Here is a 16,194-nt window from a genome sequence, read left to right as displayed (position 1 = left end):
TACGAATATAAAAATGTACAATCATAAGATTAAAATCAGTTTTTTTAGCCCGTGCCTTCAGCACCTCGAGGCTAAAAAAACTGGTTTTATTCTTATAATCATATTTGAAGAAAAATATTACTGCTTTTTCTTCAAATATGATGATAGTTTTATAGACAATTCGTCCTTTTAAAAGTAATTTTTGTTTTCATTTGGTGCTTTCCCTCTCAAAGTTTCTAATTTTGAAATGAACTGAAAAAATGGAGTTTTAACCCTGCGGGACCTGTACCACAGGTGCCCTAACTCTTTGAGTATACCCTGTACCCAATATAACCTAAACTACCCTAGCCTATAGTAACAACATCAAAAAAATCCCGCATACCCCCTGCTATTTAATATATTCCATTTATTTATAAATAAGGGTTTTGTGCTTGAAACGGCACATTGAGAGAAACTACATTTGGTGTTCCTTTCTCCCTGACTTCTCTGGTTAAGTCCTTGTCCTAGTTGTTGTTGGATAGAAAAATGTCACAAAATCCCGGTGCAGTTGGAACAGGGATATAGGGATGACACAATAGCCAAACAATTCAATTTAAGAGTTCAGCTGGAAGGCCTTGAAAACCAGATTTATAAACAATAAAAAAAGTTCAATTTCTCTCTATTTTAGAAGATTAAATATGAGAAACAGCTAAAAGAAAAAAAACATTAATTAAAAATTTAACATTCTATAATTAATCACTTGAAAATTGCCATTGAAACTCGTTTACCCGAAGTACTACCACCAAAAAAAACCCCAAGAAAACAGAAATTTGAAATATGAGGATTTATATATTGTTTATCACAAAATATCACAGTAGAGTTTTGATCTATGACATGAGATTTTTTAAAGAAAAAAATGATTGTAATCCAACCAAAATATTTTTGTTGTCTGTTAGAAATCGTGTTGATTATTTTCATTATTTTTGCTACGCTATGATCGTTGTAACCCATTCTATGGCATTATGTACAGTGCACTAGTCTCAAAAGACTTTAAAATTAACAAATTTTAAAAAAGATTTTATTAGTTCTAGTACCCAAAGTGTAAGACAGCCAAGAAAATGAAATTTATGTCCTGTTGTCCCAACCCTGTATCCCTGAGTTTGAAAGGGAAAATAAGTCTGAAGGTAAACTTTTACTCTTTCTTACCATCATTATATTACCTCAACAAAAGACAACTTTATTGCAATTTTTGTTTAGATTTGGATTTCTTCATAATACGTCATCAATTTGTATTCTAGTAACGCAGCTAATATATAACTAGGATTTATCCGCGGATATGAAAATAAAAAAATATAAGATTAAAAACAGTTTTGTCAAACCCCAATGACAGAAGGCCGTTGCTAACAAAACTAGTATCAATTTCATTTTAATTTCGTGGAAAATTATTTGCAATCAATGCTATACATTATTTTTTTATATGGCTGAGAACCGGTTTTAATCTAGCGGATAGTGATTGGTTTTATAAAACGGTGTGATAAATAACTATTAAAAACTGATGGCAGACACTCAATAATCATGAATGTACAAAAAGTTTAAAACTATCAAAATACAGCTTCTAAAAGTTTGATCAAAAGTTAGTAAATTATGTTAAACATGGTAATTCGTGACGAAGCCCAATCTGCACCACTTTTGATTCCTCTGACGTAATAAAAATCCATCTCTTTTTTAGGGGTTTTCCTTCTCACTTCTCCTCTCATCTCCCTCATTTTATGACGTCACAGGAATCAAAAGTGGTACGGATTGGGCTTAATCTAATTCGGAATTTCTTTAAATAGTCATAAAGATACTACTCTATCTAAGTTGATTCTGGCTATTACAGTAATCATCATGTTATGTTTAATATCTATAGGACAATTCTAACATGACTTAATTAACTATATTAGCTACCGGTTACTACCTGTCCCTACAGGAAAAAAGGAAAATTTTTGTCAATTTAGGTTGCTATTCCCCTGTCATTTATTAATCAGTTTCCCGTAGGAGGGGAGAGAGTGGAGTACAGGGAGAGATGGGAAGGATAATTATTTTAGACTGCTAAAAGCTTCACTTCACTAGAGAACTTGAAATATGTAAAACAGTGTAACATAGAGTGCAAATCATGGAAATAAGTTTTGCAGAATATTTATTTTGCAGTCATAAAAAGTATATAAGAGACACTATAAAAAGTAAATACTTTGATTTGGCTAAAACTGTAAAAACTTACAACATAAAACTTATTTTACAACTTTCAATTCAAATTGATTTTATAGTTTGTATACTATAGGTAGGCTACATTTAATAATACATAAAATCAAAAGTTTACAAAATATAATTTGCCTATAAATTGAAGTTGAACAATAAGAAAGAAATTTCTTCTATTTTTTTATGTGAAATATTTATGAATTTTTTATGATTAAAAGTTTTTTTTGCAAACTTTTATATAACTTAAAATTTGTTTTCTTTAATTTTTGCACAAAATCTAATTTAGGAAATTTTCTTCACCTAACTAGTAAAGCTAATTTGGCAATTTAGTAAGTCATGCAGTCTTATTAAACATCATTTGGCAAAATTAAATTTGTAATGGTTAGACTCGAACATATATTACCTGAATACCAGTTAAAATTGTAATGGATAGGTTCGAACATAAATTACCTGAATACCAGTTACAATTGTAATGGCTAGACTCGAAATTATATTACCTGAATACCAGGTACAATTATAATGGCTAGGCTCGAACATTATATGTTACCTGAATACCTGGTATAATTGTAATAGCTGGACTCGAACATATATTACCTGAATACCAGGTACAATTGTAATGGCTAGGCTAGAACTTATATAACCTGAATACCAGGTATAATTGTAATAGCTGGACTCGAACATATATTACCTGAATACCAAGTACAATTGTAATGGCTAGGTTCGAACATAAATTACCTCAATACCAGTTACAATTGTAATGGCTAGGCTCGAACACATATTACCTGTATACCAGTTACAATTGTAATGTCTAGGCTCGAACATATACTACCTGAATACCAGGTATAATTGTAATGGCTAGACTCGAACATATATTACCTGAATACAAGGTACAATTGTAATGGCTAGACACGAAATTATTTTACCTGAATACCAGGTACAATTGTAATGGCTAGACTCGAACATATAATACCTGAATACCAGGTACAATTGTAATGGCTAGACTCGAACATATATTACCTGAATACCAGGTATAATTGTAATGGCTAGACTCGAACATATATTACCAGAATACCAGGTACAATTGTAATGGCTAGACTCGAACATATATTACCTGAATACCAGGTATAATTGTAAAGGCTAGACTCGAACATATATTACCTGAATACCAGGTATAATTGTAAAGGCTAGACTCGAACATATATTACCTGAATACCAGGTATAATTGTAATGGCTAGACTTGAACACATATTACCTGAATACCAGGAACAAGTGTAATGGCTAGACTCGAACATGTATTACCTGAATACCAGGTACAATTGTAATGGCTAGACTCGAAATTATATTACCTGAATACCAGGTACAATTGTAATGGCTAGGCTCGAACATGCCCGATGTCAGGTTACTCAGTTGCATTCGAAGACCAGATATTCTAAAAATATTTTATTTAATTTATTAGTTATCAAGAAAAACTATTTTTAGATTTTTTATCCTTATCCTATTTAAAAATGAATAAGGTTTTTTTTTATCCAAAGCTATACACATATGAATAACTCCTGGACTGATTAAGTTCGCCGTTTTAAGAAGGTCCCATATAGGTGCAGGGATGGTTTTAGGCTATATTGTCATTAAAATTTAAATTTCGGGATAGTTTTGTGCTAATTTTCCGTGTATTCCTTCGGATATTTTCAAATATTCAATTTATCTATCTACATCTTTCCAGTTTCCTACCTAGGTCTAGTATTTTGTGGGGTAATAAACCAAACTATCTATCTAATCCACGCTATCTGACTATCTATCTAGCTACCTACCTAGATCCAGTATTTTACTATCTATCCATAACAATTTGAACCACACTATCTATCTATCTACCTACCTAGGTCCAGTATTTTCTGGGGTCATGAACCAAACTGAGAGTGCTACAAGGCCTGAAAAAAATCAAAATTATTAAAAAATATGCCAGAACTTAAAAATTGATAAATCTACATAAAGTGTAGGTTTCTTAAAGGTATTTTTTACTTTGTCCAATATCTAAGAAAATATAAAATTATTAAAAAGTAGAGAAAATGAAAGTCTAGCAACTAAACAAGGACAATCTTAATTAAATAGAGATATAAAAATGACTATCTGAATCTTTATTTGTATTCTTTAAAGTGAAAGACTTCTGAAAGTGTTGCTTTATTATATTCACGACATTAAAATAGAAATATTATATGGGCAGGAATGCATTGGCCAAAAAAAGATTCCACTAAATGTCACGCACTATTAGGACTTTCATACTAATGTCTTTTAGTTAAAGGGTTGTCTGTGATAGTAGAAATACATCTTCCAGTTTGGCTTCGGAAACGATAAATATCCTCACGATTAGAACCGTTTCTTAGTCATACTGAAAAACTATGTATTGAGTCTTATTTAACGAATATCGAACTAGCAATCATAAAAATTAATACCAGTTTTGTCAGCCAGTGCCTTTGGCCCTTCTAGGCTAACAAAACTGGTTTAATTATTACATTATACTCTTTTATCATTTTAGTAAATTTTTATTAAAACCACCTATAGAGTTGCTACGCATCTAGAAATTTATGCATACCTCTAGCACATAATTTATCCAACATAAATATCATGTAAGCATTTACATTAAAGCAATAAATAAACATTTTGTGCCTAGCACTGAACATATATAGAATTTTTAAATAGTTGGTTGGGCCTTCAGGTATGCCAGGTTTGGTCCAGGTATATGCCCATACCAATAATTTTCAAAGAATAATAGTTTATAGAAAATATGACAAAAAATTACATTTAAAGAAATACAATTTGTCTTATTACTTTAGAGCAACTTTATGAACATTATTATGGCATTATCAATCTTTTTGAACATAGAAAAAAACAATTCCTCTCAATTCGAAAATTTCAACAAGTTTTTAGAAAAGTTTAAGCTACTAGCTATCCTTCTTTATAATGTTATCCTATGTTGCAGTGTAAAATACAAGATGCAGGTTTCTAAATTTAACTCTATTTCATTTTTATGTAAATCGTGGATCTGAAGGAATAAGACAGTGGATGCTAAATTTAATCAAATCAATAATGATGACAAACAAAATTACCCCTTCTGTAAAATAAGTCGATTGGTTGAAATGTTTGGAAAAGGATATTTAATAAATCAACCAACCAAAATGTAATTAATAGTATCCAAGTAATTAAGCCAATGAATAGGGAACTGTGATTATAATTCTTTTGGTACTAGCGTAATAAACATTCCAATGTCCTCTCCCTCTCTGATTTAATTACTTTATACTATATTGGAATATTTTGGTTGTAATAACATTTTGTACAAAAATCTATTAGAAATATGCTCAAAACTGCAGCAAAATCACCCAAAAAAGAAAATATTCGCCAGCTAGATTTAATAACATTATCAAGTTTAAAAAATGTTACAAAAGTAAAATACATAGATTTTCTTCAGAAAACATCCCCCTGGCTTATCTAACACAAATTTTAACACTTTGTAAGTTAGATATAATCGGTTAAAGATTGATTTGGATGTATGGATGGATAGGTTGTAAGTTAAAATTAGATAAACTTTAAAATAAGTTTCCAACTACAAAAGTTGAATAACTTCGTTGCCTTTGAACTTTCTAGTGGATGGTTTGGTAGGGGAAATAAACCAGCGAAATTTGAAAATAATAATCAGCCAGAAGATTATCACTAAATTATTAGAACATACTTTGTCTGCATGTTTTAATGTAGGTATAGTTATACCCCTGTTAATTGGCCAAGGAATTCTACACATCTCTTTTATGAAGGCAAGTATATTAATAACATTTTACGCTAAAGCTGGGAAATATGATTACTGACATCTTGTGGACACCTCTGGTTTGCCAGAGGGGAAAAATATTTAAATTCAATTAAAGATAAATTTAGAATGAGTTAAAGATTGTCAAACATGGGCTTGGCAGCCGCAGGCGGATAGCCGAACCTACAAAAAAGGACTAACTGACTTGCAGTTTGATCGTAAAATAACTCAGTAATGCCATAATATGCATAATACCCAGCCGCCGTAAAAATCCGCAGCTGATAGAAATAAAACTTGGAGGCTGCCGAGCCAATAATTTCTAGATGGTGAAATAACAACTGGATTAAATTTCATCAAAACAAATAAAAATCAAGAGTACATTTTAAAAAATAAATTATTTCACTCGATATACGTTGATATTATGACAGGGGAAAATTATCGTCAATTTAGCTGGCTAATATGGAGCTCCAAGTAAAAATAATAATAAGTTTTATATAAATGTGTAATTGTACTTATTTTGATGGTATCAATAAGGGTGGGAGGAGACTTTGAGTTGTTTATTTCACTAGTCCCCAAAGTTTTATAGCAACGTGTTCTTATTCGTTGGATTAAAAACGTTGGGGTCTTTAATTAAGTTGAGTGTCCAAACGTTACAACACCTAATTGTAATCTCTACAGAAGGGGTAATTTTTTATGTCATCATTGGGAATATATGTAAATCCATCGACTATTGTCTTATCCCTTTTATCCCTGCTTATATTAATGGTATCAATAGTTGTACAACAATTTATTTACATATTGGGAGAAGGAAAAGTGCATTGTTGTATTAGCGATGCTACTTATTAATTATCATTGGGGAAAAAACATTTAAAAAGTTTAATAAAAAGACCATACATGAAATAATAAAAATAATAATATAAAAGTAACAGGATCAGTGTCTGTTTATCTGTACCGATGAATCTTGCTAACCTAAACCGATATGATTCTCCTTTTCAATGTAAATTCTTCATGGTTCTGGGAAGTTTATAAATTTCTTAAGAGAAATCGCCGGTAGAAAAAAAACCACTAAAAATAAAGGCTTCAAAACCGAATAATATCCACCGAATCTAAGCCATGCTAAACATCATATAAAGCGTGTGCAAAAAAAATACGGACTTTATTCAAATTAAAATTGCGCGGCTTGTGTTAATAGTAGAAAAATATTATGCATATCGTTAGGAGTCTACTTTTTGGAAATATTTTGACGATTTCTCTGCTACGTATAGTTACGGAGCTACGTGTTAAAATGTCCCAACTGATGTAAAACTTTACTTGCGAGTAAATTTTAAAATATAACTAAAAATACGATAAATAACTATTTTATCCCCGCTACTTATAGTAGTTTTGGTCCCTGTGTGATTTTCTAATCAAATTGAGTGCAAGTACAATATTGTTTGCAACAAATTGATGTCCATACACTTTATACACAAGACAATTATGTACATAAGTAGCAAAAGAACATCTTGGCATTGAAAATTGACCACGCAAAATAAAATATAATTATTTTTTTCAATATTAAAAGGCCGCCAGAAGAATCATAAATTTAAAACAATAATTTAAAAGAACAAATCATCAAATTAAATATAATTTTAGGTTTTAAATTAATTGAGGTGAACCCTTAAAGTTAACAAATTTCGAAGTATTTTAAATTGCAAAATATATTGCATATTTTTTTATCAACATTTGAAGAACACCAAACAACAATGTTATAAAATAAGAAAAGCTTTTGTTTTATAGTATTGGTACAATAGCAATATTTTTATTAACAATTTTATTAACTAGCTTTAATCTTCTTGTCATTTTAGATATTGGCAATAGTTTAAACTTGGATATATTGACATGGGAAAATTTGTTGTCAATTTAGCTTGCTAATATGGACTTCATTTATTGGTCAGTTCTTTCATCCACTATGAAGGGAGGGGATGGGATAAAGAGTATAAAGGAATCGTTATTTTAACCAGCTATGAGTTTTACTTTAATAGACAACATGGAAATCAAAGTAATTAGAAATTTATTATTGGTATAGCTAAATAAGAGGGGGGGGGGAGTTTTGACAAATTGGCGTAAATAGTGAGTATAGGCTTTATCTTTGGACTGAGAGGATAGGTTATTAAAAAAAAAATCATTCTTATATGATGAGTTTTAAGATTTCTTGGATAGGCCTCCAGGTTCGGGAGCTGCAGGCCCCCAGGTACAAGAGCTGCAGGCCTCCAGTTGGTCTATGGACAGGTAAAAATAAATTTTTTTTTTTTTTTGAAGAGATAGAGGTCAATTTATTAACAAAATATGCATCATTTTTCTTCAAATATGTAAATAACATTTAAAAATATGCATATTTTGTTATATAAAATGACCTCTAAATTTTCAAAAAAAAATATTTTGATTTTTGCCTGTCCAGCAGGGAGTAAGGGAGGGGACAATGGATCGAATATTCAATTTTTAGGAGTCTCAGACTTTGGGGACTGGCTTAAAGGGAACATGCAAGAATTTAGCAGTTTCTAACCAATCTTGGGGACCAATTATGAATGACGTCACGCAAAATCATGCATAATCTCGCGGCAAACTAGCGCGTCAACAAAAAGATAAACAATAACAAGCAGACAGAATATTTTGATTTTGAAAATTATTTTGTAAATTGAATCATTACATTTTTATATCTAATTCTTGTTTGATGTTAATTCATTCCGATTAGTGCGTTGTAGAAAGAAATCATATTAAGATTATTAGTTATTATGAGCAAAGCCTTCCTATAATTAAGTCCCGCACATTTGTACGTCCGTAACGGTTAGCTCTTTTCGTTACTTTAGACATGTTAGATGTTTCTTATTGATTTAATGTAAAGGCAAACGTTTTTTGTCTTTAGCTTAATATTTATGTAATTAATGATCCGATTAATTTCAAAATTTTAGGGAAAATTCACGAAGTCCTGAGTTGTTCAAGGTTTGTTTTTCATTAAAATCTCAAGATGGTGTTATTTTATTTTTCTGTCCTGGATGCTAGGAGCGCAGCTACCAGTTATCCTAAGATATGTTACTTAAACCTTAAGATCTTTAAAATTAAGATGTACTTATGTTCTCAACTATTTTATTTATGTAGTATGAAATTTTGACGCAAGGTATCTCATTTTTATTTCGTTAAATGAAATAACTTGAGTTAAAAGTTCTGTAGAAAGGTAATTGTTTTAGCAAGTTTTGTAATATAATTATTTTAAGGCTTTTTCATGTCTAAGCTTTTTAATAAATACAATAAAAAAATTTGGGTAAAAGAAGTTGTAAAAGTAAAATGGTATGTTCCTTAATTTTCCAAAGTTTAAATAATAACAATTATGGAAATGAAATGTAAACAAGGGTTTTGATCTCTAGAATCAAAGGCTTGTAGTAAAGCATCAGTTTAAGGATGGTGCATTTCGAATTAAAAACAATTCAAAAAGTCAAAAATTTCCACTAAAGGTTGCTATATTGCAAATACTTGTTTTATCTGGAAATATCTGGGTTTTCAACCTTAAAGGGTCACAACTATAAAATTGAATTAACTGCCCATTGTCCCCTCCCTTACTCCCTGCTGTCCAGAGACCACCTGGAGGCCTGCAGCTCCTTAATCTGGAGGCCTGTCCAAAAAATATTAAAACTTGGGAAAATTTATCATATTATGAATGATTTTATCCCTAATAACCTATCCTCTCAGTCCAAAGATAAAGCCTATACTCACTGTTTACGCAAATGTGTCAAAACTTCCCCCCCTCTTATTCTATTTACTTTATCTTAAGATCATCAGATTCTTTTGACTAGTTATTATCAATAAGGAAATGAGTAAGACCATTTTTAATCTACAGAAGGGGTAATTTTGTTTATCCCCATTAGAAATGTACATCAATTATTGGCCATTGTCTTATCCCTTTAGATCCCTGTGAAATAGGAGTAGAAAAAATTAACAGAAATTAGATATTGTATATACCGTAATCTTGAAGAGTAGCTGCGATTCAAAAAATCTACTAACCTATAACAGATAAAATAACAACGAGAGAAATTCCAATTCCTTTCCAGTTCTGTTGTGACGGAATCACGGCCACAAGCTCCTGAAACAAATAAGATAAGGTTAGGCATTGGTTATTAGGCCCCGTAGGGAATACACTTGAAATTTTGTAAAACATTACAGACAATAAATCCAAAATTAATAGTAAAAATGGATATAGAATATACGTGGATATTATGGCAGGGAAAACGTTGACGTAAATTTAGGTTGCTAACATGGACAAAATTTATAAGTCAGTTCGTTTTGTAGAAGGGAATTGGTAGGATTAAAGGGGTAATCGTTATTTTAGCCAGCTTCAAGTTCCACTAATTTTTTGGTTTTAGGTGATTTTATATCTTTTTTTTATCTATCTAAGGACGAATGAACATGTAACCTTAAAAGATAAAATTACATGATAACATATTCTCATAAAGTTCATACCAACCTAATTTGCATATAATAACACAGCTAATAAAAGATGCAAAAAATCTCTGCTTCCCACAGAATATATTAGATGTATCGACAGGTAGATATAATAAATATCTTTCAATTCTTCTTCTATTAACTAATATTATTGTATTCTATGCCAAGAATAGACCAACACTAGAATTAGTTGAAAAACATACTTTTTTTTTTTTGGGGGGGGGGCGGGGGGGCTATCGTAGTTAACAAGGTAGCCCCCAAAATCATTTAAAATAATAAAATATTTTTTTAGTAGCGAAGCTACTCTATAATTCACTTTGTCCGTCCGTCAGTCCGTCAGTCTGTAAGAATAGGTATGACCAACACTAGAATTAATTGGAAAAGATACTTTTTAAAAAAAATAATTCAGTTGTTGGTTTCAGCTGATTTTATCTTAGAAAACTGCTTACTTTAAGAATTATGTAAGTATTCGTGAATAGCTTAAAATTTCTGTTTTTTATTATTAAAGTGGCTAATACTTTTTTTGTATGGGACATTGCTTTAACACTTGTGCAGTTTTAAATGAGAGCTCATTAAAGTATCAAAACATTATTTATTGTTAGGAGTAAGGGGATAAGTTTTTCTTATAAAACTTTTGTTATCAAGCTGTTAAGTTATCGTGCTATGACAAGGAGAAAACCATGTTCTTCATGTCATTAGTTTCTTACTTCACTTGTTGTATAGATTATTTATAATTTATATACTGGTGTTTTATATATCTAAATCGGTAATAACCAATTTAGAAGAAAGAAATATCCCTCAATCCATGTAGGTTGCACTTTCTTACACCATGAGATAAAGTTTTAAATGAGTCTTAAATATTTTTCATAATACACATTTCCTACAGTTTAACGAATAATACTATTTTATAATGTAGTGTGGTTTTTTGTCTGTACGTTCAGATCTAAGTAACAGCTAACTCGACTAAGCTTCTATTTTTACGAAATATAGGTGTATGGTCTTAATTAAGATGCCAATAGTGGCTAGTTTAATATTTTAAGAATTTTCGTGGGACCAATAAGAAGCTTGACAGAAAAGCAATATTCAATTACTTTATTTTGTTTACTTAATATAGACAGACAAACAATGTTATAATCAGAATGTACTTTCAAATTTAATCATTTTTTTTATTCAAAGCCAAATAGTCTATACTTTTTCTAATTTGATTAAGTTGTGCTATTTAGGGGCTTTTTAACATGTATCTTATAGGTGACCCCTCCTCTTAAACAAGCGCCTAGAGACTGTAGCTGAAGCCAGTAATATTTGATAACATATTGTAAAAGTATTGACCTTAGATAAATCAAATTTGCTCCATTGAAACTGTCAATGAAAAGAAAATGAAGAAAAAGAATTATAGCGACTTTGGGAACAGGACAATTGCACTAAGAACATTATTCTACATTGTTTTTTTTTATTTACTAAGTATATTTGCGATAACTTTTATTTAATAGATTCTTCCCATTTTTAACATTTACAAAACAGCCTGCTTTATTGCTTCAATGTCCATGTCAGATCTATATAGGAAATAAATATCTATAAATGAGCTCAAGTTTTCCAAGGAATAAATGTTTAAAACTTATAGTGCTCCAATAATCCATAATAAACTCTCATTGGCCAGAACAATGAGACCCACTTTCAACTTTTAATATAGTAAATTTAAGAAAACTCAGTATGAAAAGAATTCGGTTGTGGCGACACTTCCTTTTGTGTGTTCAAATAATAAAACTAAAATTTTAATCATATGAACCCTTAGGTGATAGTTATGGAAAAAAAATATAATTGAAAAAATATTTTTAAAATCATTTAAATTTAATATTTACTTCTTTCTTTTAGATAGTAATGGCGGGGGAGGAAAATTGATTCATTGAGAAATAAATATGTACTCATAGAAAACTAGCCAATAGTGAGATAGTTATATCGAGCCAACTCTAGTAAATAATAATATTACAGTATTACTTTTGCCATATGTCTGTCATATAAGTTTAATTCATTATTGGGTAACTAGTAATTTACTATCCCCCCTAACAAAATTGGTGTACATATTCATGGTAACTTTATGGCCATCAGCTATGGAATTGGGTTTATGGAAAATATTTATAATTAAGTTTTATATAAATATTTATTTTTAAATTTGAATTAAAAATGAAAAAAATAATCTATTTTAATCATCACAAAATACAATTTTTTTTTTTTTATAACTAGAATTTGGTGGACAATTATTGTTTTTTTGCTGTTTAAACATGAATTAACATTAACATTTGAGACACCTAGCGGCAAATTACAAACTATGAAATATTATTATTTATTTTACCCTTTAGGACTGAGAAAAACAATTAGCCAAATTTAGAATTTACACTTTTTCCTGTTAATATATCAATTTAACCAACTCCCTATTTTTATCTTTCTGTTGGTTTAATACCAGACAAACGTCCGCTAATAAAACTGCTCATGAAATAATTTTAGAATTCCGTTTTATAATAATAAGCTCTCTAAAATAAAAACAAAATAAATCAAGATACAAACCTATTTGTATAACCACAATAAATAATTGTACTTTCATAATTTTTCTAAGAGTTTTTGTTAGTTTAAACATAAATAAACATTTACGTTTGACATCTAGCGGCCAATTATCCCCCCCCCCCCTCCCCTTTTTATTTTTAAATCTTAAATACAAAAAATGGGTTGATCAAACGCAGTTTATTGCCTTTTGTGGCGAAGCCGCTAGTCCTAATATATAAAGTAGTAAGATTTTTGTCTGTAACATGAGAGTTCGATAACTAACGAACCGATTGGCTTCTTTATTTATAAGAAGATTCAAGGTCCTTGTTTTAGCAAAATTAATTTTTAAAAGACTTGAGACAGTTTTGAATACAAAGACCAAGGACGTTCAAGGGGGGAGGGGTAAAGGGGTGATTACCCCCCCCCCCAAACGATTACCCCCAAAATATTTTTCATTTTACCCCCCCCCCCCCCTCATTTAACATTTACCTCTATCTTGGGGGTGCCGTAAGCACCCCCAAACATTTAGGAGGGGGTACTAAAATAAAAATCCCTAACAAAAAATTTTTGGCGCGCTTCGCGCGCATTTTTACTCCTAAACATTTAATAGTATTTCATTATTAGGTAGGTACCTTTTTACATTATTAAATTACCCTTCAAAAAAATTTACCCAGAGGGTAAATTTTACCCCTGACAACAGGTTAAATCCCCCCCTCCCCCATGCAAATTTTACCCCGGGGGTAAAAATTTTGGGTGGAGAAAAAAATTTGTAAGCACCCCCAAGATAGAGGTAAATTTTAAATGAGGGGGGGGGGGTAAAAAGAAAAATATTTTGGGGGTAATCTACTAATCATCCCCCAAAATAAAAAACTTGGACGCCACTTACAAAGACCCTAGATGTTTAGACGCAGCCATTAGTAAACTATAAGTTAATGTTTTGATTTTCAGCAATTAGCATAAAAGTAATCAAATGTTAGAGTATACAATTTTTATGTTAACATCGTTTGTGTCTAACTGACTTTTTATCTGTTGATACAATACCAGAACAAAGTTTAACAGTGCATTTTTAATACAAATTCTTCACTTACTGAAATATTTTATATTGAGTTCTCTTTTAGATATATTAACCTACAAATCAATCCAAATTGACAAAGTGCCCATACATTTTAAGTTTTTGGTTCAGTTCCAAAAGAATAATTATAATGAAATGAATGTATTCTTTATTGAATAAAATGAATCACAATAAAAGAAACATCTGAGTTATTTGAAAGAAAATATTGTTAAGTGCAATTAATTTCATTTTTTTGTACGTATAAGATAATAAGATATATTTTTAATTTAATGTAGTAATAACAAATAATTACATATTGCAAAGTATTATACAGACAGCTTTCCTCAGATATAAAGATGATTAAGTATTTTAGAAATACATGATTTTTCAACATGGCTGAGAACCGGTTCTAATACTGATGATATTAATCGGTTTCGAAGCTATACAGGAAAATTAGTTATTAAAGTAATAACTCTACTAACTAATTTTTATATTATCCAATTCTTTTTTTGTGCAATAAATTTTTAAAATGACCTAAGATATGGATATTAAGTTTAGTTAATGTTCCTTGTAATTTTAATCATTTCTGGGAAAGCATCTGGCAAAAGATATTCAGGGATAAAAAGATAAGAAAATAATATGGGCGTCAAAACATTTTAGTTCTAGGTGGTGAGCTGGAGGGAATTCAAAATAGGGGAGGTACACCATTTTTTTTGGAGTGTCGAGGGGAGAAAAACTTATTTTGGTGTATAAATATCAAAAAGTTCACATGAAAAAAGGGGGTTTAAGATGTTTTATGGGGGAAGGGGTGTTCGGGTTACTACTTAAATTCCCCTACCACTCTTAGACAATGTACAAACATCCAATATTGTTCTAAAGTTTTATGCGTTAAATTATTTTTTAAAGCTTGTATTTTCTTTCTTTTTTAAAAAAAAACTGGGGTTAAAAAGGTATCAAAATAATGATAGTAACAAAAATAAAAGGATTTTAACCTTAATTTTGCTAAAAAAAAGTAGTTTCATGTAAAAAGTTATTTTTTGCTCAGTCACTTTTTCAAAACTTTAGCTCCAAAAATGCATGTAAAACTTAAATTATATATATTCTGTAGTGAAAATGTTTAGAGAACAATGAAATATGCAATAGAAAATAAGGGCTGTAGACCTTTAAAAATTACTTTCTTATGAGTCATTGTGTTGATATAACAAATCATTTTCTCTTGATTAAGATAATAATGTACGTAAAAATTGCAATGTACTTCTTTTTAACAATGAAATCAAATCATGCATTTTATGTTATAAATGAGAAGCGTTTCAAGTTTTGTGTATGTTTGTATGTAGTGGTAGCTTTGTATTAGACATGTAAAACCAACTATGTGCAACCAATTCCGTGTAAATTCTTGTTTCATAAAGTTATATTTTATTACATTTATTTATTTACAGTAACTGGATGTCTGTCTATCTATCCCTTTATATGTATGTCAGTAGCAAATACCTTGGATCTACTGCAGTTCACGGTAAAATATTGCTGGTAACGAATATTGCCAAAAATCTATGAATTTTAAAGGCTGCTAGCTGCCAAACGGCTGAACGTACAGATCATGCCCGCACAGTATTTAAGCGGCATAAGAAGGCCTACAAATAATCTGGAATAGCCATAAATCAATAATGCATAATTATCTTGCAGTGCAGAGAAATGCGCGAAAAAGGCCTATTTTACGCGTTTTTTTCTTTCAGTGAAGCTTTCCCTGTGTATCATTGGATCTTTGCTATTCCAGATTATTTGTAGGCCTTCTTATACCGCCTAAAATGGTGTGCGAGTATGATCTGTACGTTCAGCCGTTTGGCAGCTAGCAGCCTTTGAAATTCATAGATTTTTAGCAATATTCGTTACCAGCAATATTTTACCGTGAACTGCAGTAGATCCAATGACTTCGATAACCTCTGTACCAATATGGCTCTTATTTACATTGTAGATTTTTATAGGTCTCAGTAAGGCTATTTCTATTTAAATGGAGGGTACCTTCACCCTCTTGAACTAAAAACCGCCCACTTAAATCTACTAGAAGTAATGACACCTAGGAGAAAGCTAGGGCATACCATAATGAAAATTTAATTAATTATTCAGTTTGAAGGCACAAGATTAAAAT

General features: G+C 30.5%; 1 protein-coding gene across 3 annotated transcripts in view; it reads right to left on the bottom strand.

Annotated features, from left to right (window-relative positions):
* The window catches only part of LOC145321994 (inactive dipeptidyl peptidase 10-like), a 155,630-nt gene that overhangs the window by 78,706 nt on the left and 60,730 nt on the right, over positions 1 to 16,194 (bottom strand). For 2 of the 3 annotated variants that reach the window (XM_080163716.1, XM_080163717.1), the window contains 3 exons: positions 10,022 to 10,100; positions 4,070 to 4,121; positions 3,543 to 3,625 (listed from right to left, as the gene is read on the bottom strand). In XM_080163716.1, the coding sequence (XP_080019842.1) occupies positions 3,543 to 3,625; positions 4,070 to 4,121; positions 10,022 to 10,100 (214 nt within the window). Of the gene's footprint in view, positions 1 to 2,790; positions 2,829 to 3,542; positions 3,626 to 4,069; positions 4,122 to 10,021; positions 10,101 to 16,194 lie in introns of those variants that run through there. The other variant, XM_080163718.1, reaches the window with a different exon arrangement.

Source organism: Acartia tonsa, chromosome 6 (genome assembly GCF_053477335.1).
Source record: "Acartia tonsa isolate MP-2025a chromosome 6, ASM5347733v1, whole genome shotgun sequence".
Lineage (NCBI taxonomy): Eukaryota > Metazoa > Arthropoda > Copepoda > Calanoida > Acartiidae > Acartia > Acartia tonsa.
The sequence above is the reverse complement of the archived record's forward strand: the minus strand, read 5'-3'. Positions and strand labels throughout refer to the sequence as shown.